Genomic DNA, 23,309 nt, shown 5'->3' with positions numbered 1-23,309 from the left:
TCAATAGTATTACACTAGTTTTGAGTTTATGAAAATATTGCTGTATAAAAAAGAAAGAAAGTTCGAGCCTTTGGTAATACTGTTTGAGACTGGGCAGCTGAAGTGTCCAGGATAAAACAAGCAAGAAGTCTCGCTTTCAGGCCCAGTCTGCTGCCCAGTTTCACCCACTCATTCTGGCCCGTCTGTACAGTGGAATGTAATCTATGTCTAGCCAACAAAAACATAATGTAAAGTGGGGTATTACTAAATTTTGCAGGGTAATACTAAACACTGCAAAAAGATATGCAGCAAATTCTTACTATATGTCAGTCATGAAAACCAAACTGCAAATGTCACCCAAACAACTGCAAACTGAAGGAAATATGCAAATCAGACTTGTGGGTACCAATGGAATTTCATAAGTAATTTTTCTGTAAATTACTATAGACTTAACAGTAAGGAGAAGAAAAAGAGAGGGGACAACATATAAAGAGGATTTCCTGTACTTATTTTCATGATATGTACTATAATGCCACAAATGTCCAAAGTTTTGCACAGGATACAACAATGTAAAGTTCTGTATCGGTAATAATGGTTTAGAATTAACTCAAAACCAAGAAATACCCCACATTACTGTAACTATACAATAGTTACTTTGCATATTATACACTATATTTTGGCCACTATTGCATACAAAACTAGAGGCTTCATAGAAAACATGGACTTATATCTTAGAGGGCACTACTCTGTTTGACTACGAGGCCACACACGACAAAAGGTCCGGGATTGCAAAGAGAACAATAATGACTAGACCACTCTGGATACAGCACTTTACAAGCACAGCAGCTTTAAAAATATGAAGTCATACTGTAACAAAATAAAATTCACCATTCTGTCCCATACTCAAAAAGACATGAGACAGACAGGATTGAGAGCTATATTGTGACTGGCATAGGAATTCCCAGAACGCTTTTTCTCGGCAAATGATTTTGCATATTACACTAACATTCTCTTGTATGCTTTTGATATCATTTTAACAAGGACATAGTTTGCATCATTAGTATACAAGAGGATAGTGAAGTATAATGTGTAGTTATCATTGCTACGAAGGTGTTGGGGAAATAACAAAACCACTTAAAATGCATTGCTGAGAGAGGAGAGGCTAAGAACTGACAGAGCTGTATGCTGGATCATCACCACCGAAGGCTGAGTACCATATCAGGCCAAGTCCACCAGTTTTGTTTATAACCTCGGACCCCAAAGCCCGTGTAGCTGCGACTGCCAATCACAGCCTGGCTTTATGACTTTAAGGAACCGGTGAGATGTGTTAGGTCAGATATACACAAACATTTACAGTACAAATCCAGGACGGAACTATGATTTCAACATAATGCCACATGTTAACTTCCTCTTATATCTCTGTACAGTATATATATAATTTTTTTTACATTTTTCTTGGAAGCATCAAGTGGCTTGTTAAAACTATATATCCATATACATTCATGACCTGATTTTGCACTGTAGATATCTGCATGCACTGCAAACCCCTCACCTAGGCAAGATTATTCACTAATATTCCACCAAGACATTGCACTGAGCAGCAGTTGAGTTGATACTTTGAGCTAGATTTGCAATATATTTATCCATATTGTGCTACATTCTCAAGTCTACGTATTTACTCTGAGACGGTTTGATTTGGGTGATACAAGTGACATGTTTTCCTGCTTCACCTGGTTGTCAACTCCTCTTTATTCTTGGTGCCTGAGTCTTCTTCAGCCTGCGGACTGACACGGTCTTTGCTCTCCTGGTTTGGTTTCTCCTTCACGCTGCTTTTTAGTTTCTTTGCATCTTCACTGTGGTCACTGTCCAAACTCTTGTCATCACTGTCCACCACTGTGTCACTTTCGCTGTCCTTTTGGGTATCTGAGGAACCACTTCCATCCTTTTCTTTCAAGGCCTTGGCATGGCTCTTTTCAATCTCCACCCTCATACGTTCTATCTCCTCTGGGGTGATCTGAACATACATCACCCCATTGATGATATTTAGAAGCTCCAAAATAGTGGTCATTGGTGGTGGCTGGATAGTTATGGGTGGCACACCAAGAGTGTTGCGTCCATTGAAAGCCTCACTTATCTTCTTGGCCATTACCACAGCCTGCTGGGTCAGGTTGCGAAGGCACTGGTCTGCTTCTTTGGTCTTCTCATGCTCTGAGCCAAGCTGGGTTTTGTAGATGGTGAAAGTTTCCTTCTCATTCTTCAGGGCACCTCTGAAGTTACCCATGCAGCTCTGTGTCCTGGCAACAAGATGGTAGTTCAGCGCAACCTTGAGGCTCCTCTCGCCAAAGAATTTTTTGTTTAGTTCTAAAGCATGTTCAAGGAACTGAAGAGCATAGCTGAACTGTCCAAGGGAGTGCAAAATCAAGCCAATGTTGGAGTCTATAAGGGCCATTTCAGGGTGATACTCTCCATGAATGAGAACCAACAGATAACGAGCACGGTAGAGCAGTTTAAGGGCTCCACTAACTTGGCTATTGGCAAAGCAATAGTGTGCCAGGTGAGTGTACTCAGTGATGGTGTGTGGGTGGTCAACGCCATTGACACGCTCGCTCATCAACACTGCCTTCTGCTGGAACGACATGGCTTCCTGGTACTCTCCCATAATGTAGTTGAGGCGGGCCAGCATGCGCAGGCACTGGGCAATCTCTGGATGCATTGACCCATACACATTGTTCAGCAGATTCAAAGACTCACTGATCAGGTCATACCCATCCTTCAGATACCCCTGCTGAGTCTTGGTCTGGCCTGCAGTGTACAGGCTCAAGGCATCAGTGGCACGAGGGTTGATGTGCTTCACAACAGGGTACAGGTTGAGAATGTCTTGCTCCTGGAAGGTTTCCTGGTTCTTGCTATCAAAGTTGTAGTCTCTCAGAAGCACCTGCACACCACACTTGATGCACAGACTCCTCAGCAGTGATATCTTCTGCAGTCCATACCTCTGCACCGTTGAGTCAATGGAGTCCGATTTTAGGTTCCAGTCATAATACTCCTTCAGTTCGGTCTTGATGCGGGCCCACAGGGACTTTGGAGAGTAGCTGGCCCACTGGGAGGATGCGTTGGAGCTGAAGGATCGTTTCTTGCGTCGCTTCTTAGCCAACAGCTCCTCATTTTTGTTGGCAGGGTGGGGGTTGACACAGGATGAAAGGTAGCAGTTAAGGAAGTGTGCAATGGCAGAGGACAGGCAGATCATGTCAATATTCTGCAGGAAGGTGGTGAAGATGTGTTTGACAGATCGGGCAATCAACTCCCCCACAGCAATACTGCGGATGTAATCCAGCTCAGGCACTTTGGCCAGCAAATTGGCAACTTTGCCTAAGTAGCGAATGTTTATGCCCCGGTTGTGCATGGCCTCACACAGGGTGGTGCCGTCAGTTGGGGCTGAAGTGTGGTCCTTAAGGTCGTGTATAAAGCTAGGCAACTGCACGCTGACCAGAAATCCAGCAGCATCACAAATCAGCTGGCGCTCCTTCTTCATCTGATCACTGTGAGGATCAACATGCCTCACCCCTGGGGAGAAAGCATCCAGATTAAACCTCACATCAAAGTCAGCCTCCTTGAGTGAACCCACAGCATTGGCAGCATTCTTGATAATATCCTTAGTGTTCTCCTCAACCTGTTTCTCAGCTGCAATGCTTTCAGTCACTCCTTCAACAATCTTCTTGGCCTCATCTGCCTCAATATCTTTGTTATCCTTTTCCTTTTCAACCTCCTTTTCCTTTTCAGTCTCTCTTTCCTTCTCAACCTCTTCTTCTTTTTCACTCTCCTCTTTCTGTTTCACCACAGGGAGCTTTCCAACTTCCTGCTTTTTGCCTCCCAGCTGCTGCAGATGCAAAGCTGCATATTTTAGGAACATCATGTACCGGTTATCAACAAATGCATCCACCAGTTCCTGTCGTAGGGTTGCCAGCTTGTGTTTGTGGATGATAGGGAAGCCCATTTCCCGTGACGCTGCATTCAACTGGATCCCCTCAGAGTCCAGGAAGTTCACATCAGGGGGAAATGTGCGAAGAAGATCCAGAATATAGTGCCTCCCGTCATTACCTATGATTCCCTTGCACTCTACAGACGAACACAACTCCACTTCCTCATTCTTGTCATTAAGTACTTTGTGGGGAAGGATTTTGAGCTGTTGTGCAGCTTTCTGGAGCAGGTCCATGTATTTTGGATGTGTCACAACAGTCTTCCCAAAGTCAATAGAGCCATAAACCACTGACTGTTCCTGCTCGCGTTCCAGAATACCCGGGATGATGGACTGTGCAGTGACTCTGTAGCCTCGGTAGTCAACCACAACTGTGCCCAGGGTATACAGGCCTTCTATGTCAGCTGCACTGTACACTTGGACACCCTGTAGGTCATTCCTCGGGGCTACATAAGCAGCTGCATCCCCACCCACCTCCTTGTAGTGATCTCGCACGTCAAATCCGAGGCTGAAGAATATGTTATTCCATATGAACATCTGCATCTTGGGGTCCTCGCCTGGATTAATTGCCATGACATTGCCGTCGATGACCTGCATGGCACCCCTTGTGGCAGCTGAAACAAAATCACTATGGACTTTGAAAATGGCACGTTCTCTGAGTAGTCGTTCAGGCAAGGTGCGGCGAGGGAGTTCTCTGGTGGTCTGCAGTTCCTCATTCCAGTCCCTCGTCTGCCCAGGAATGTGCTCCTCGTACCCCAGCTTGCTACTAAATGCATCTTCGGCCCTAAGTGCATCTATCCCATGCTCGACCACAGGGGCAGTCCAAGTGTACACCTGGTATGGGGTGCCCACTCGCTCGAAAGGGTGGCGGGCAGTGCGTTTCTTCTGCAGCAAAGCAAAGTTGCGCTTGAACCCATTAGACAGCAGGCACAGCAGGTCAATAAGGGAGTGGCTCATGTAGCATGGGTTGGCTGGCTTGGGGTTGAACTCCTCCTCGTTCGTCCTGAAAGGAAAACAATCAACATTATTAATATCTCCTCTTCCCCTCCCCCCCAACCTAAAGATAAGGTCAGAAGAAAACAACACTCTGTATATAAATTCTGCAAAGGACAGAAGAAATTACAGTAAGTCCTGATTAAAAACTGCCTATTGGACATCCTTTTTGTTGCTAAGACCTCAGTAAAGAGATGAAAAAGAGCCTAATAAAGTTTCACTGTTACCAATAAATCTGATCTGCCAGTTTCCCCAACCTACAGCAGCAGTTGTGTTAAAAGTTGACATTTTACAGACCCTCCTTTACGATATCAATTTTATACCCAGTGAAATGGGTCAATCAATAATACAAGCCCTATGAACCCTGGTTCCACATAAAGCCTTACCATCTACAATATTCTAAACATTACATTATTTTACTATCCTATAAAATAACCAGGAACATACATTCATCATCCAACCCTACGTTGCCCCATGAGAAGCGTAGGAGCCCGGTGCTTGGCAAGTTGGTCCTGACATTTAAGATGAGAGTGAGCAGCCTCACTCATCCCTGAGTGGCATACGTTGCTATAAATCACCTGCACCATCAGTGGCAGAAACACACAGGAAGGAGTATGCAGCCAGTCTCTCTCTCTCTCAACTTACATGTTAAGGTAGAATCCCCATGTAGATGCAGTGATGTGGCAATGTCTATTTTCCAGTGTGACCACATAGAGATACAGCAGGTCACCATGCAGTTTCCTGGGGCCTGGTGGGGGGTTCCACCTACACATTGTCAGCACCTGCAGGAGGGGAGACAGTGGAATCAGCATCATCATCATCATCATCATCATCCCTACCTTAACCACAACCATCATCATCATCATCATCATCATCCCTACCTTAACCACAACCATCATCATCATCATCATCATCACTACCATCATCATCCTATTTGTTTCTCTCATAGGATGGGAAAGGAAGAATCAATGAAGGAAAACATGGGGAAGAGTTGCCTAGAGAGGGGTAAGAAAAAAGTCCAATCAGCTGAAAGGGCAGCTTTGAAGGGGGGGTGGGGGGGCAGAATGAAGGACGGAGGGTGGCTTAGCAAGGGGCAGAAAAGGCAGAGGGAGGGAGGGTGTTTGAAGAGGGGAAGATAAAGCACTAACAGTTTATGAAAATATGACATTTACCTTAAGACAGGGTGGACTCTTCTGCTCCTTGGAAAATGGCTGGAGTGGTGACAAGAGGCGATCCTTGCTGTTTGGGAAGATGTGCTTGGGTGGGGTGCAGTCCACAGACTCTACAGGAGTCTTCTTCTTCTCTGACACTGTGGACAAAATGCAATAAGATAAATAGTGAACACATATCCTTACAAGTCTCCAGCATGATAACCCTATTCCCATCTATCATCCAATCTTTTACTATCCCATCAGGAGTCTTGATGTTTAAGTGAGTGATCAAACAAGTGGTATTATATGTGCAATAAACTCCACCTACCTTTTGGAGTTTAAACCTCAGTTCATTAATATATAGCATGGATATGATCAAGAACTAGGGACAGCAACTGATAACCGCCTATCTTGTATTACCCCATTATGGTACAGGCACAGGGGTTGGTCTTGAATGGGGTACAAGCATAAAAATAAAACTGCATTGTTTACTTTCATCTGCTGGAACTGGGCTACACCCACAACTTGAATATTAAAATGAGGTTGCATAAAATTCAATGAGCATTAGTTATGAGGCAAGAATGAGTCTCCTTGATAACTAGAAAAATCAACCCTCCAGTTTAATTACACTTGGTCATCAGATGAGCTGGAAGAAGATAAAGATCCTCACCAAGTTAGAGCAAATGCTGGGTAAAACCAAGTTAATGGCCAGCAGGATGGATGGCAACCCTACTGTCACTCATGGTAAGTGGAGAATACTCTTGTGCTATATATATGAAGGGTGTGGGTAGAAACTCAGTTCTGTGTGCTGAGTATAACAAAGGGTTACACAAAAGGTGCAGTGTGTGCAGGTTGGTATATAATGCAAACTTTTGAGTATGGCACATCCAAAGGGAAGTAACGGAACTGCCATTAGGATAGACAGCACAGACTTTGGTGGTGTTTTCCCAGGATGTGTGACAGAATTTTTTTATTTGGGTGATAATCAGTCCCTGGTGGCATGTGATAGTGTCCATCATCCACTCACCTGATGTAGTGATGACTATCTCTTCCTTCACTTTTACCATTCTTGTTCTGTGTCAGCCCTTTCCTCTTCCTATTTCCTCCCATCCTTCCTGTAACCTTTACTCTTCTTTCCACTTCAGGTAGCTCTACACTAAGTGACAAGCCTAACGGTCTCCTGTAAGCCCCAGAACCATTTACAACACTGGATGGTACCCACATAACCAAATAATGGAGTGATATGGAGCCTTCTACAGTGCCCCTGTTACATGGGTGGAGACAAATAAGACATCCAGCTACGAACCAAACCTCAACACACTTCCCCGTACTGCACTGTGGTGAGGCAGTGTCTGCTGCACAGGTTCATCAGTTTACTGTACAGGTCAGCCCTATAGGGACAGTTGCTTGCCTGTGGTTGATGGATCTGCTCAGCCTGACAAACTGAGGTTAATCAACAACAGCAATCAGTGCTATGGGGAGGGGAGACTGCTCCAGTTGCAGATTCAGAAGTGGTTCTAGGAAGTTTTGAGAGCAATTACATCCCCTTACTGCTAAAAGACTCACTTAACAATGGAGAATGTGTACCGGGTATGCTGCCTGTGTGAGAAGTGTGACACTGAGTGGCAGTGAATCATAATACAACAAAGTTGGGGATGTTCAAAGGATGGAGTGACGTATGATGAGGATGACAAGATGGACGGGTAATGGTTGAGTTATGAGGACCATGAATATGAACAATGATGGCAGAGTGCTAGAAGAAAGAACTATGATGACATAGGGTGAGGGCTTACATAAAGATCTAAAGGTACAGGGATTAATAAAAAATGCTACAAATGATCTGTAGCCTGGAAGGCAGCCACAAGGTGACACATACTACACAACCAAGTCTTATAAAAATGTAAATTTATTTAAGCAAAAACAATAGAGTAAAAAAACTGACCAAGGACATCCCCCTGCGAGACTGCATAAAGGAAGGACAGGGACTGGCAGTCAACCCCAAGGTAGGCATCTTGAGGGTCAAGACACTTCAGCAGGTCGCGCACATGACGCACGTGGATTCTGGCCTCTCGTACAGTATAGGGTGCCTCCTGTATGCGGATCATGGAGCCCTCCTGTGGGATATAACAGTACCGGTACAGCAAGAAGTTAATTCTGCCTCACAATTCAACATGACCACATTTCTCTTCTTACCAAGCTATATATTAGATTTATGAGACAGAAATGTAGTCAAACTTTACTCTTCCTCAATATTCATTAACATTTATTTACCAAAATCACCTCCCTCTCACCTTCAGGCCCTTGATGGTCTTGAGCTCAGCAAAGTGGTCGAGTGTCTGGTTACCAAGGTGGAGGGTGAAGCAGGTGCGGTGGCAGGTGTCCTCTCGGTCCATCAGCACCTGGTGGATCTCATATACAAGCTCCATACTGCTAACCTGCAACAATCAAATCAAAAGTCATTATTATCCTAACTCCACTCATCATCATCATCATCACCATCCAGACCATTATTTCTAACCTAATGATGGGGTAAGGGAAACAGCATGAAATAGCCACATTACCATCCACACCAAAAATTTATGGTAATAAAAACTACAGAATTGTTACTCTAATCCTATTTCAGGCATTACCCTTACACTTTCATTATTACCCTAACCTTACTTCATAACTAACCTAGCCTTACTGAATTTCTAATACTATTTCATCATTAACTTATTTCTTTACCCTAACCCCATTTCATCATTATCCTAACCCTCTTCATTATTATCCTAACCCTATTTCTCTACCTTACTTGTACAGTAAGTAATAAATACACCTGTAGTAACGTGGAAGTGATGAAAGCATTCGAAGAAATACACTGAGGTGGTTTGGCCTATGTGGAAAGGATGAAGAGCAAGAGACTTACGAGGAGCGAGTATTGAGTGAGGTGGAGGGGGGTAGAGGGAGGGGAAGGTCGAAGATGAGATGGAGGGATGCAGTGGAGAGGTATTTGAGAGAGGGGGGGGGGTGAGCTGGGGGGAGGGCAGTGAAATGGTGTGAGACAGGGCAACATGGAGACAATTTGTTTGTGGCCACTCCTTATGGAATTAAGGCATCTGGCAATAAACAGACAGATAGATAGTAATACTGGTGCCAACTTAAGCTGAAAGGCAAAAGCACAGATATGGTGGCCTACTGAGGGTGAAGTGTTTATTAGCTGTGGGTGTGATGACAAAAATATAAACAAGAGAATGGAGAATGTGAGACTGACTAGAAGAGTATATGTAAATAAGGTGGAGGGGGAGACCAAGGATGATGCAGAAAGATAAGTGGCGAGATCTATGAAAGAGGAGAGGAGAGTGAGAGACTCTATATGTGGGTGAGGTGGAGGGGGAGACCAAAGATGAGGTAGAAAGATGAGTGGAGAGATATATGAAAGAGGGGTGGAGAGTGAGAGACTGACGAGAAGAGCGTAAGTGTGTGAGGTGGAGGGAGAGACCAAGGATGAGATGGAGACATAGAGTGGAGAAATAAACTTTATGAATGAAGGGGGGTACGAGTTGGAGGAAAGGCAGCCAGAAAGCGGAAGAAAGGGCATACGGGGGTGGCTTGTGTGTGGTCACCTCTTACAAGATTTAAGGCATCTGTAGATTGATGGACATACTTGTACAAAATTCAGAAACTTTATAAACGTGGTATGGTACCTGGATCTCAAACGTGTCTCCTGTTGGCGGTCGGATTTTTACTGAGAATCCATAATCCTGGGGTGCTGCTCCTTCTTTCTCTTCTTCCTCTTCCTCTTTCTTGCTTCCATTCTTTCCTTCCTCCTCCTCCTCTTCCTCCTCTGTGCTTTCTCGACCAACTCCATTCTCTGTGCTCTCAGCTTTCTCCTGGAGTTCTGTTTCAGACTTCTCTGCACACTCACTGTCTCCGCTATTCTCTCGTACATGCTCTGGAAAACAGAATATGAAAGTGAGGTGGAGGGATGAGGCAGAGATGGATATGAATGTGTGGTGTGGGAGAAGGCCACCTGAATGTGATGGACAGGGCAATGTGGAGGCAAATTGTCTATGGTCAGCCCCAATGGGATTAAAGCATCTGGTGATATACAAATACAGTACAGTATATACCGTATATGCCAGTAAGTCGATCTGGTGTATAAGTTGAACCCTAATATTCTGAGGTGTAATTCAGGTTCAGGCCTATATTTGCCAGATATGACTATCTATCTATCTACTGCCAGATGTCTCAATACCATAAGGGGTGGCCACAAACAAATCACCTCCATGTCGCTCTGTCCCCTGCCATTTCACTGCCCTCCCCCCAGCTCACACCCCCCTCTCTCATATACCTCTCCACTCCATCCCTCCATCTCATCCTCGGCCTGCCCCTCCCTCTCCCCCCCTTCACCTCACTCACAATCTCCTCGTTATTCTCTCATTCTCAATCCTCTCCACATAGCCGGATAAGTCAATCCCCAAATTAAGGCAGCACCGCTTCCATCTGACTGTCAAGAATTTGTATGTGTTACCCAGCAGACAACTGATGTTATTAGAATCAAACAGCAAAAGTTAACATGCACCAAATGTTGTACTAACAAAGTCCAGCATAAGGTTATGGGGCTAGAACTGGTTCTTCCAGTAACTAGGTCAACGTCAAGCCTCTGCTAAACTACTACCCAAGTTTCATTTGTTATTGCTCAAAATGATTTTCCTCACCTGTTGGTATTGCTCATACACTACACAAATAAACATGCATTACCATGTGTAGCAGAAATGTAGGACCACACCACTTTCATTACAACTGATCATCGTAGCAAAACTGTTCAAAATGCATATTGTCTCTATCCATGGAAAGCCTACAGTAATAGCATGTCATATTCACCGTCTTGAATAGCCATTACCCAGCTGGTGTTTGTCTATGTTCAAGGAAAGATGTAAGACATAGGATACGCCTCACATTTTAGGTGTAAACACCAGTAATTACCAGTAACCATGACTTAGTTTTTATTAAAACTTTGTCTCGGCTACAAAAATTAACTAGGTAAGTAGTTCTAGCCCCTTAACCTTATGCTGGACTTTGTTAGTACAACATTTGGATCTGTCATAAAGTTGCGGTACAAGACTAGCATGATAGAATTAGCAGGCTACTGTATGACTTTGGTCCTGCTGGTAGTGTCAATTCCCTCCTTTGGTACGGTATATACCATGGCCTCATTTTTGTCTCGGCCATGTATCGACAACTTTATGCTCGGCGTATTAGTCAACCCCTAGTGTTTTGAGATTTTTTTATACTTAAAACGTCGACTTATACACCGGTATATACGGTAACAGGGGGAGGTTTGGTACATGAGTGGAGAATTAATGGTTATCCGATGCCTGTTCTCTCTTACATGCTCTAGTAAATGTGAGTGAGGGAATTTCAGTGCAGCAAGCCGGTAAGTTTTTTTTCCCCCTTTGCTCAAGTTCATAGTGTAAAAAATATTAAGTTCCACTGTTACATATAAAGCTGACCTGACAGTTTCCCCTAAATTTACAGTTCCAGCTGTATGTAAAAAAAAAAAGCCATGATAAATTGGAACACATCTCTGACACACAACACACAGCCTCTGCATGTGTGAAGAATGAAAGTGAGTTGGTTCAGTATATTTAAGTTATGTTGAATTTCAGGGGTAAGAGACACAACAGGGAGGCTGCCAGAGATCCAGAAGCATGAAGAGCCGCCATAAGGTGATCAAGCTGACATGCAAGCATGTTGGAGCCTTTATAAACGTTATGATATGAATGATACGAAATCTTGTGCTGTTGATGCTGCTGCTACTGCTCTACCCTGGTCTGTCTGGCTGAGGAGACACATCAACCACAAATAAACAGCCCCCTTCCTGTGTCAGACAATGCTTTGCCAGTTTGAACAGTGTTCTTCCATATGGCAAGGTGCAATGAAAATGCAGGAAGCACAGCTCCCATGAGGATGACCTGTGTACTGTATAGGAGATATACAGTATATACTGTATATGCCCGGTGTATGTCTCAGCACAGACTTGACTTGGTAAATGTGGTTTGAGTTCCCCAATGTGCTAATCAACCCCTTACGGTACTCAGAAACATGCACACAATCATCCTTTGTTTATCTACTCAGTCATTATCTCTACGGCAGTAACATGTTATCAGGCAAGTGTGAGATCCACTGATAAGGAGGGGGAAAAACATAATGCAAAACTCACTGTTCAAAAACAGCTGTATACCACACAAAAAGTCTCTCCTCAACTGAGTAATTATCAACAGGCATCAATTATAAAGTGGACAATAAGCCACTGTAATGAAGGTTATTCTGTTCCCTCAAAACACCCACCAGTGGTACAGTATTAAGTTAAACAGTACTGTATTTACATATATAATAATAATAGTAAAAACAACTATATACACAGTGTTTAAATGCAGTACCTTCTCTATCCTGTTCGTATTAGCCTTCCAACCCTCTAAACTTCTACGCTTCTAGCTTCCCAAAATGTAATTCGAAAATCATTAGCGAGTGACTGATGGACACTCTGATTCTGAAAAATGCTCCCATATCTAAAATTCTTATATAATGAACATTATATAAGGATGCTGGGGTATAGTTTGGTGTATTCCCTTATGGTCTGATGTAGGGTAGTGGTGTAGTGTGGTATAGTAATGTATGGAATGGTTATGTGGTGTGGTATGGTAATGTATGGCATGGTGTGGTGTGGTAATATATGGAATGATGTGGTGTTGTGGTATGGTAATGCATGGTATGGTGTGGTATGTGGTATGGCATAAAACAGTGATGACTGGTGTAGCTTGGGGTGGTGCAGTGTAGCATGGTACAGTATAGCATGTGATGTGGTGTGGTGAGGTGTGGTATGGTAAAGTGTTGTGTAATATAGTGTGGTGTACTATAGTATGGTGCAGAGTAGGGGTATACAGCAATGTGGTGTAATGCAATGTGGTAGTGTTGTGTGATAATTATGCTGTTGTGTAGTGTGGTATGGTGGTATGGTGTTGTGTAGTGTGGTGTGGTGTTGTGTAGTGTGGTATGGTGTGGTGTAGTGTAGTGCTGTGTGGTATGGTGTAGTGGAGTAAGGTATAGTGTATTGTAGTACAGTAGGGTGTAGTGTAGTATAGTGGTATGGTGTAGTGTAGTATGGTACGGTGTAGTGTAGTTTGGTATGGTGTAGTGTAGTTCGGTATGGTGTAGTGTAGTATGGTATGGTATTGTGTATTGTGGCATGACCTAGTGTAGTGTGGCATGGTGTAGTGCAGTGTGGTATGGTGTAGTGTTGTGTAGTATAGTGTAGTGTAATGTGGTACGATATGCAGTTTGGTATGGTGTAGTGGAGTGATATGGTGTAGTGCTGTGTTGTATGAAGTACTATTGTGTAGTGTGGTATGGTAGTATGGTTAAGTGTGTAGTATATGGGTACGACGTAATGTGGTGTGGTGTAGTGTAGTGTAAAGTGTGGCATAGTGCGGTGTGGTAGAGTACTATATCGGCTGTATAACTGTACAGTGTGGCAGGATGCGTTGGTATGATATGGTGTGAAGTGTGGTGAGGGTGGGGTGTGTGTACTGAAGAATATTACATCTATTTTTGAACTCAAGTTGCCAGCAGGGAAGCACACACACACACACACACACACACACACACACACACACACATTCTTTAAGCTGGACTAAAATTTGCCATCTTTCCTTTTTAAATGCTGGCCCGTAGCAGGTTATCAAGAATATGGTGATGCTGTAACGTATTCTGTTTCCTTTTACTAAATGCAAAATTGCCTCCTCATATACCGAATGCTGAGTTGTAAGGATTAACATTAAATTACACTGCCGGTATTCTCGTATTAAGGAAGCTCCCTAACACCACTTCCTTAGTCATTTTTTTTTTTTATATGGTTGGTTAATATACCTTTCTACGTTATTTATACAGGGTATGACCATACTGGAAGGGCTTACGTACCACAGAAGGGGATAATAATGTGTCAAACAAAATAAATCGCTGAAGAAAAGGTGTTTGGGACGAGAATACCGAACCTTGCCCCCCCTCCCCTCCCTTCTACACTCTCATGTACTGTATTGTGAAGCCGTGTGTGTGCATGTCAGGGTTACCATACATTAAGCTAGCCACCCCTACACCTACAGTAGTATACTCTCTCGCCTTGTATACTACCGCCCGTGTTCTCGTCGGTTAGAGCTCCCTAGCACCTCCTCCTAAGCAATTTTTTCTATTATTATTACACCCTACTTCCCTTGTACGTAAATCCTGCTCGTATCGACAAAGCTACTCTGCATAATAACGTACAAAAGGATATTAACCAGCCATATCCAAAAATAAATCGCTTAGGAAGAGGTGTCAGCAAGCTTCCAACCGACGAGGAGTCTCCTTGGTTACCAGGAAATCCATCTCCAAGTCTGACTACACTTGGCCACCAACTGAAAGGATCTAGGAATTTCTCTCTCTCTCTCTCTCTCTCTCTCTCTCTCTCTCTCTCCAGACGAAATTATTGAGCTTAAAGCATGATTTTTTTCCCTTAACCCTTTCCCTTCGGCAACGTGCAGCAGCAGCAGTAGTGGTAGTAACACAGTAATAGTAGTACGTAAGCCATAGCAGAAGTACCAGGAACAGTAACAGTAGCTAGCACCTGTCATAGCAGTCACAGCAATGTCTTCTACATTCTATCACCGCTACCACAACATTCTTCTAGTCAGCTTAGGAGAGATTTCGAAAAAGGAAGATTTTTATTTAAACTTCATTAACCCATGTCCATCATCCGAATGACGCGTGTCTCGTATTCTCGTCTGTTAAGGAAGCCCCCTAGCACCTTTTCCTATGCGATTTAACTTGCCTATTACAAATCATTGTCCTGTTCCGTGTTAAGTAAATCCTTCAAACTGCCAAACTCTGCATAAATAACATACTGTACAACCAACCGTATCCAAAAATAAATAGCTACGGAAGAGGTGTTAGGAAGCTTCCTTATCCGATGAGAATACAGGCAGGAAATACCTCTAATATCTAGCAGGGAACACCTGTAACATTTAGCACGATACACCTCTAATACCTAGCAGGAAACATCTGTAATATCAAGCAGGAAACATCTGTAATATCAAACAGGAAACATCTGTAATATCTAGCAGGAAACACCTGTAATATCTATAATAGCAGGAAACACCTCTAATACCTAACAGGAAAAACTCTAATACCTAGCAGGAAACACCTCTAATATCTAGCAGGTTACATCTCTAATATCTAGCAGGATATACCTCTAATGAGATCACACGATATACAATACCTGATATTTTTTTACCCCTCGAAGATGAACTTCGCATACTGAACTGCCTTTTGTACCCTATGCACTTGGATAAGCGTGTTGCCGAGTCCTTCTCTCTCAAAACTAGCTTTCTCACTGCATGACGACTTAAAATGTCCAGTATGATTTCTTTTTCTCTCACGAACTGAAGAAATATCCTGTTCTTTAAGCACTACAAGGTTGTAAAATCAACCCTTCAATCTGGCGACGAATGCCAGGGATCATGCACCGTAAAGAACTGCAATGAGGTGACCACGGCCGATGCAAGCAAACATGTCGGTGCCTTTATAAACGAAACGATACGATACGATACAATATTCTTGCCACTTCTAGACAATTTCCTTCAGTCTGGTAAATATCTTCAGTAACTGGTGTAAGAAGGCATTACCAAATCATTAAACTTTGAAAACAAAAGTCATTCATGTGGAGACAGCATAAAATAAAAAAAAAAAAAAAAAAAAAAAGGCAAGCTGGCATCTCCGCCAGCACGATCTCTTCTGCCGATATTTTTTTGACTAAACATGGAACTTATAATATTTTTTTTCCCTCGCCTGTTTATGTTACTGAAATATTTCCAACAGCTATTTTCATCTGAATTTCTAAAATGCTGGTTTTCTGAAAACATTAACAAAGGACCGATCACCATGACTGGGCAACGTTATTTAGTTATTTTTTTGCTTTTTTTTTGCTTGGCGTCTTGAAGTCCTGGGAATTATGCCTCTCTCTCTCTCTCTCTCTCTCTCTCTCTGGGCGACCCCCTACCCCTTCTAATTCCTAGCAACTAACCCCTTTCCTCATCTATGGTTCTCTCTCCTGTGGGCAAACCCTACCCCTTCAATTCCTAGTAACTAATCCCTTCCCTTTCATATCCTATGGGTGCCTCTCTCTCTCTCTCTCTCTCTCTCTCTCTCTCTCTCTCTCTCTCTCTCTCTCTCTCTCCATGTATCTATCTATCTACTGTATCTATCTTTATCTCTCAACTAACTTTCTTACTGCATGGTCTGAAAATGCTGAGAATGATGACTCTTTCCTGTGGGCAAACCCCACCCCTTTAATTCCTAGTAACTAATCCCTTTCCTCTCATTTCCTATGGGTCTCTCTCTCTCTCTCTCTCTCTCTCTCTCTCTCTCAATGTATTTATCTACATCTCTCAACTAGCTCTTCTTACTGCATGGAGTCTTAAAATGCTGCGAATGACTCCCCCCTCCCTCCCCCCCCTCTCTCTCTCAATTTTATAATAAACGGGTTTAACATGGCCTATTATTGCCACCCCGGTATTCTGAATGCTGAGCTGTAACAGTTAACACTAGAATATGACGCTAGTCACAAAGCAGTGCACTGATGTGGATGCACAGTCATAGCATTGTAGTTTTCTGCCAATGAATTATGAGAAATAAGCTGCAAATGGACGAAAACTGGTCATAAAGTAAAAACAGTATAATCTGGTATATGGATTTTTAAAATGTTTTATTCGTCTTTCCTCTCTTTTCATCAGGGGAGAGAGAGAGAGAGAGAGAGAGAGAGAGAGAGAGGCAGTCGTGAGGTGACACCACATCTTTACTAAGCCACTGCATCACTATAGGCTTGTTCTTCCCAGGATGACTTCCTTGCTTTATTTTGTGTTAACTTCTAATCGGCATATAGACCTTCCTAGAAAAAAAAAATAATAATATGGCAAATTCGACTGTAGTTCAGAAATTCGCAGACAAAATTTCGAACAGATCGTTAATCTACTATTGTGTACTAATCCCTTACATTCTGAACTACCGGTACCTGTATTTAACTGGCCTAGGGAACACTAAAATACGTTTAAGCACAAAATTCAGTACACAAACAAACACGCTGGTACACTCAAACACTAATACCGTACACAAACACACACAAACACATAAGCACACATACAAACACATACCGTACATATATAGAAACAAACACATATCAATCACAAAGAAACAAACACACAAACGAAGGTCATGATGCTGAAATTACGGCTGAAAATCCACGCAACCGAGGCAGGAAACACCTGATGCAATTAACCCCTTCATTACTCGGTTATTTAAAACGCTACCTGTGATCTTGCAACGACAGTCATCACAAACCCCTTCAGTTTTATAAGTTTCTCCGAATCATAATAGTAATATTTAATAATGATGATGAAGAGGAGGAGGATGACGAAGACGAAGAAAAAAAAATGTGAAAGCAAGAACATAAAACAGAAAGGATTAAGGTTTAAAATATGGTGCGCTCCTGCTGACCCAGTGAATTTTGATATACGGCATATACTGTATGGAAAAAAAAGAAAAGAAACATGATAACCCGCCTTAAATCTATCACCCGCACTGACGATAACCCTTCTTGAATCTCGAGATTGTGTGTGTGTGTGTGTGTGTGTAGTACCATTATACTGAACAGTACACACCCCAATAACAGAATGACAGTGTGTGATTGTCAGATACATATGCACTACGCATTTATATGTAACATCATATCAATGCCTTCCCCCGCCACACACACACACACAACATCACCAGAATACAATGAAAGTGTCATCCATTTAGGAACATGTTTGTGGCTTATATGATTGACTTTACCAGAAAGCGGTGGCTGGAAGTGGAAGAGATATATCAGCTTCAACCAGTATCGTGTGGGAAGGCTCCGATGATATCCGAAATGATCAATAACAGAGGGTGATGTTCCGAGAGTACCACATTATTATCTGAATTAGGCCTATTTACATCAAAGCAATACTGACTAGTCTAGGAAATATCATAAGCACGTAAGAGAAAGCATCCTAATGAAGCAGATTTACAAACGTGGGGCAGAATCATTGGATATTCTACATTAGCCATTGCCTGTGGTGTCACACTGTCTCATATGAAGAGTGCACCGATACTTTTTGGAGCACGTACACACCACGAGCAACGTGGGGCAGCATAATGAGGGAGGGCGAATGCGAGTGGTGTATAAGTGGGCTATGTAGGAGGGATTGGGAGAGCCAGAAGATGTAAAATGAGAGCAAGGTAGGGGAACAGGCCTATCTGAGAAGTAAGCGTATTTGAAGATGGATTTATGAGAACTGGGAGGTTGGAAGGAGGTAAACGCGAGGAAGTGTGTAGAGGTTTCGTTCCTGGCTCCATTACACTGTCTCTCCACCATAACAGCTTCCACATCACCCTGATATCTGGTTATACTGTTTGGTTACCACCTAGCCTTGTAAATGATTTCCTGAGTTACAAGAAACCATTAGGCTTGTCAAACAGTGCAGAGCCTCCTGAAGTGGAATGAAGAGTAATAAAACGTGACACGAAGGATGGGAGGAATTGGAAGAGAGGAGAGCAAACAGAAAAATGAATGATAATGTGTGCATGAGGTGAATAAAATTGCGTGCTGCTGGGTGAGAGATGGCATTACAATCAGGAAAGTATGGATTGTTCGCGACTTGTATTAGCTATGCCGAGGGATTTATATGTATGTATTTACGTATGTACTGTATGCACACACACACACACACACACACACACACACACACTGCTCATGATTCACTGTACAGTTGTGGGAATGTATATATGTCTAAAATGCTTATATATAACCTCTCCATCATTAACAGAATCGAGCATGCACCTCTGAAGGATATTTCACACAAGCAGTTTATCCGGGACACTTCCTAGACATGAAACCTTAAATGATCACTGTGGCATTTTATTCTGCCAAGCAAAGCAACTGCACTTATGTGACCTCAGGGATAAGGGACTGAATAGGGAGACTGACAGATACAGTATTAAGCAGCAAGGAATGCCACAGAGGATACTTGTATATGATAATGAGGTGGAAAGTGGAAAAATGTAGAGATCAAGAACACACAAGGCAGAATAAATGTGGGGAAAGATGTACCGTTACAAGAGCAAGTTGACAGTATGAAAAGGTTATGGCAGGTCTTTAATAAGTAGCAAAAAATGTGCCTAGAGGTTCTTAATATGAAACCAGCCCTCACGCGATGCACCATGCGGGGAAAGACAGATATGGTAATCACAAGTGTGTTCTGATATCCCTGATAGTCATGGTGAGTATGATGCTCTTATCACTGCCCTCCACACTCCTGGGTTAAAGATAAAGCTGAGTGGAGTACAGTACTTGATGACGGAAGGGTCAGAAAGGAAGACAGAGATAGCACTCTCATCCTCATTACACGGCTGGGATGTGTTACAGACCGTATTATTAATTTGGGGCACTCTGGAAAATGAGCCTTACGAGTACTAGCTACTGGTAGGCTATTTGAAATCTGACAATTTTGAGAAATTTACTTTGGATTTAAGAGAGGTAGCTGAGTGGTTGGTGATGTTAAATATGAAGCTGCTGGCCAAGTGATGCCAGGGTTCAAATCCTTGTGGGTTGATAGGTAAGGTACCGGTAAAATGAGTTGCTACCTAGGGTGACACTCAGGGAAGGTAACTGTGGTAACCCTGATGATATAATGATATTTATCCCACATCACTGGTTAAGTAATCAGCCACAGACCATAAGGCCTAAGTTAAGGAGATCAGCACTGCAACTAAGCACCTCATAGTATCGATCTCCACTTTGTGTGTGTGTGTGTGTGTGTGTGTGTTTTCTGATAGGTCTTAATAAATATCGTGTTTTCTGATAGGTCTTAATAAATATCACAACTTTTCCCACATAGCTAATACTGTAAACTGACAGAAACTGACAAACCATAAGCAGCACTGGGACTTCAGAATGAAAATGTTTCTGTATTCTGCCCCTTTAATCCAATTTTTTTTTTTTTAATTGTTCTTGCATCTCCTGGCAATTTTATTCTCTAAAGCATTGACTTTCCAAATTACAGGGATCAGAGAGTGCCTTCCTTAATCCCTTCACAACCTGCAGCCTATACTAGGATGGATATATAATTACAATACAGTACTGAGTATTGTCCACAACCAGCATTTCAGCACTACAATACTCAAATTTTGTATAGGCCAATGCATGTCAACCAACAGCAGTCAATTATGTGAGAAACAATGCCAGTTAGGAATATCCCTTTAACTTGATGTCATTCAATCTGTTCAAGGTAACAGATGGACTGAATTGCTGTTCCAGCTAAAAAAACTGATTGAATTACTGGTCCAGCTGTGCCTGACTGAATTACTGTTCCTGCTAAAAGATTGACAGAATTACTGTTCCAGCTAAAAGACTGAATTACTGTTCCAACTGAGGCTGACTGAATTATTGTTTGAGCTAAGACTGGCTTAATTACTGTTCAGGCTAAAAGACTGACAGAATTAGCTTTTGATACCGGTACCACTCCTTACTGTGAAAGTGTAAGTGAAGACTTACTCCTCTAATTCAATGTTTCCTTACAGGTGAATAAAAGTGCTTGTAGAGTGCAGAGACAGAAATGATCATTGAGGAGGTTATCTGATCAGGAGGCCTAAGTTAAGCTTCTTATTTTACATTAAACTATTGTAGTCACTCCTTATGTGGGCTTAATCATTATGCATTAAAACCGACTTCTCTGGGACATGTGGTCATGGTACTGATATAGGCCTACGATACAACCCCGCAGCTTTAGGCCTAATGCTACATGTCTGGCAACCCAGCGGACCAGCGCTATGTAACGCCTATTTAACCCTCGTCATTCCTTACTTAGGATTCTCCGTAACTCATCGGATATACTGACTACCCTACTCTAAAGTGCCAGAGTTTATATATTCCATACTGGTAGTATAAACATAAATTTTCATCCCCCTAGTAACCAACAGACGAAATTTTCCAGCGAGCTCCTTGAGGGAGTCTTATAATCAGCTGATCTACTGTGCTTATATCATCGCTTATGTAACTCCTCCAACTTCATTCAAATGTTGTCTGGGGTTGTGGGGAATAACTTTTGCTTGGATTTAAGAAAAGGGATAAAATGAAGTGGCGTGGATAGCTCTGACCTTGGTAAAACAGCTGGGAGGGTTTCGTCATAAAGGCGTCTGCTGCAGCCGGCTTTCGTCTGCTAGGGCCGAGTCCCTTAACAACATACTTCTTACATCATTGATTCTTCTACTCACCGGCCGTTTTCTCGTCCTTGAGGCATGTTTCCTTGGTTTTCAGCTCGGGCACCGCCTGCTTAACGGGTGTTGTTCCATCTTTCTCACTGCCACAACTATTTTCAAGTTCGTTCTCTTGTGCCATCGTCTACCTTCCTCCGCCTCACGTGGATCACTGCCTGGCTCCCTCCCTACCCACCCGAGCCTCCCAGGGATAACCGGGAAATTACTCTGAAGTTGAATAATCCTTGTTGTCTACTCCAACCCCCTTTGGCACAACCTCATATGCTCCCTTTCAAAGTTACAAACTGATGTGGTTTATGCTTGATATAAAGGGTTGCACAATAGTCGTCTATTTTTGTGATAACCGTCTCACTGCCAGACCCCTGCACAGCTCCCCCACAACTCCTCGAGGCGTCGTCTGCTTAGATTTCAAAATACAACTATGGCGCGAAAAAAAAAAAAAATCATAAGGCTCACAAGCTACCATCTTGCTCTCATGTTCTCATCACAAATTATGAACAATCACTTGAAGTGATAGTCCGTATTAAAAAATTACGCACACGCAGGCGATTTTGATATGCATGGCCTGTTACGTAAAGCTAACGTTGTGGTAACTTACATTCCCTGAAAACCTGTCTGAACGTTGTATTGTGGCATGTGTGTGTGAATTCGTTGTCGTCATGTTAACAAAGATTCGCACAGATGATGTTCTGGGAGAGGTTGTTACGCCTAACGCATTAGCCCCGTTTCCACTTGGATAGTTGCTTCGCGTGGTGGATATTTGTGCCCTGTAGCAAATCTCTGTTGTTGGTCTATCCAAAATCCGTCTAGATTTGCCTCAGATATTTCTACTGTCTTATCCCCTACTACCCATTTTGGCAGGCTGTTCCAGTCGTCAATCACTGTTTGAGAATGAGTACATTTTTTTTTTTTTTTCCCCTCGGTTAGAGTCGCTTTCTCTCATCTGGAACAGACCTGCAGTGCAAGCCTGGCAATACGGTATTTGCCAGATATGATTTTGGAAGTCTCTATCTGCTCTCCCCTCGATTTTCTGTATGCTGATGTTGGTAACCCCTATTTCCAGAGCCTTTCCTAGTATGACAGGTCTTTAATCCGGGGGACTAGCTTGGTGGCCGTACGTTGCACATTCTCCACTGCTTCAATGTCCTTTACCAAGTATAGGCACCAAATTTAACTGCCATACTCTAACACTGGTCTCACTAATGCTGTGTGCAGGGGCTTGAATATTGCACTATCCAGGTGAACAAAGGTTCTTCTAATCAGTCCCACTATTTTGTTGGCGTTTTTTTATCTTCTCTGCCAGGTAGTCTAAAAATGACATTCTCATCAGTGATTACTCCTATATCTTTTTCTGTCTTGGTCCTCTTGATCCTGCCATTCAAGAGATAATCCTCATCTTTAACCTCAGACCGTCTAATCCTCATACACTTGCATTTTTCTGAGTGAAACTGTGACATTCATTTTTCTGTCTATCCTCTGACCTCATCCTGATCACTTTGCAACTATTCACAGTCCGTTCCTTTGCCACTGATACAAATAAACAATCTTCTGTGAAAATATTTATTTGATGGGGCAAGTATGATACTGACATGCAAATAATTTAACCAAAGCTCTGATTCCTGTAAAAAATCAACTTTACAAAAAATACCCATGCTTTCATAAAATACTCCTAACTACTGTAGTTGAATATCTTCAGTAATTCACTATAATTATGCTAAATACAGTACATGGAGTTTGATAAATGACAAAATACCATTCCCCTTCAATATCACAATAAAACTGGCACAAGCAAATTTCAGCACTGGTTAATTTGTACTGCTGAAAGTAAACAAGCATGACATTAA

The 23,309-nt window shown here is 42.6% G+C and overlaps 1 protein-coding gene across 1 annotated transcript; it reads right to left on the bottom strand.

Moving 5' to 3' along the window:
• Positions 1 to 537: 537 nt before the first annotated feature.
• On the bottom strand, positions 538 to 21,530 carry clu (clustered mitochondria protein homolog). Its single transcript, XM_080273123.1, has 7 exons — positions 21,463 to 21,530; positions 9,783 to 10,030; positions 8,391 to 8,534; positions 8,042 to 8,213; positions 6,121 to 6,257; positions 5,594 to 5,730; positions 538 to 4,958 (listed from the first exon to the last, which is right to left on the bottom strand). The coding sequence occupies exons 3-7, from the start codon at positions 8,523 to 8,525 to the stop codon at positions 1,706 to 1,708; spliced, it is 3,834 nt and encodes a 1,277-aa protein (XP_080129249.1). The 5' UTR covers positions 8,526 to 8,534; positions 9,783 to 10,030; positions 21,463 to 21,530; the 3' UTR covers positions 538 to 1,705.
• Between the last annotated feature and the right edge of the window lie 1,779 nt (positions 21,531 to 23,309).

This window comes from Coenobita brevimanus, chromosome 53, assembly GCF_032717465.1.
Source record: "Coenobita brevimanus isolate Jiangsu-jjx chromosome 53, ASM3271746v2, whole genome shotgun sequence".
Lineage (NCBI taxonomy): Eukaryota > Metazoa > Arthropoda > Malacostraca > Decapoda > Coenobitidae > Coenobita > Coenobita brevimanus.
This window is presented reverse-complemented; position numbering and strand designations above follow the sequence as displayed.

Excerpts from the sequence above, each read along its gene's own strand:
- clu (XM_080273123.1), bottom strand. The coding sequence starts at position 8,525 with ATGGAGCTTGTATATGAGATCCACCAGGTGCTGATGGACCGAGAGGAC. Across the intron at positions 6,258-8,041 it reads CTCGCAGGGGGATGTCCTTG|TGTCAGAGAAGAAGAAGACT; the intron begins GTCAGTTTTTTT and ends TTTTGTCCACAG. Across the intron at positions 4,959-5,593 it reads TGGGGATTCTACCTTAACAT|GACGAACGAGGAGGAGTTCA; the intron begins GTAAGTTGAGAG and ends TTTTCCTTTCAG.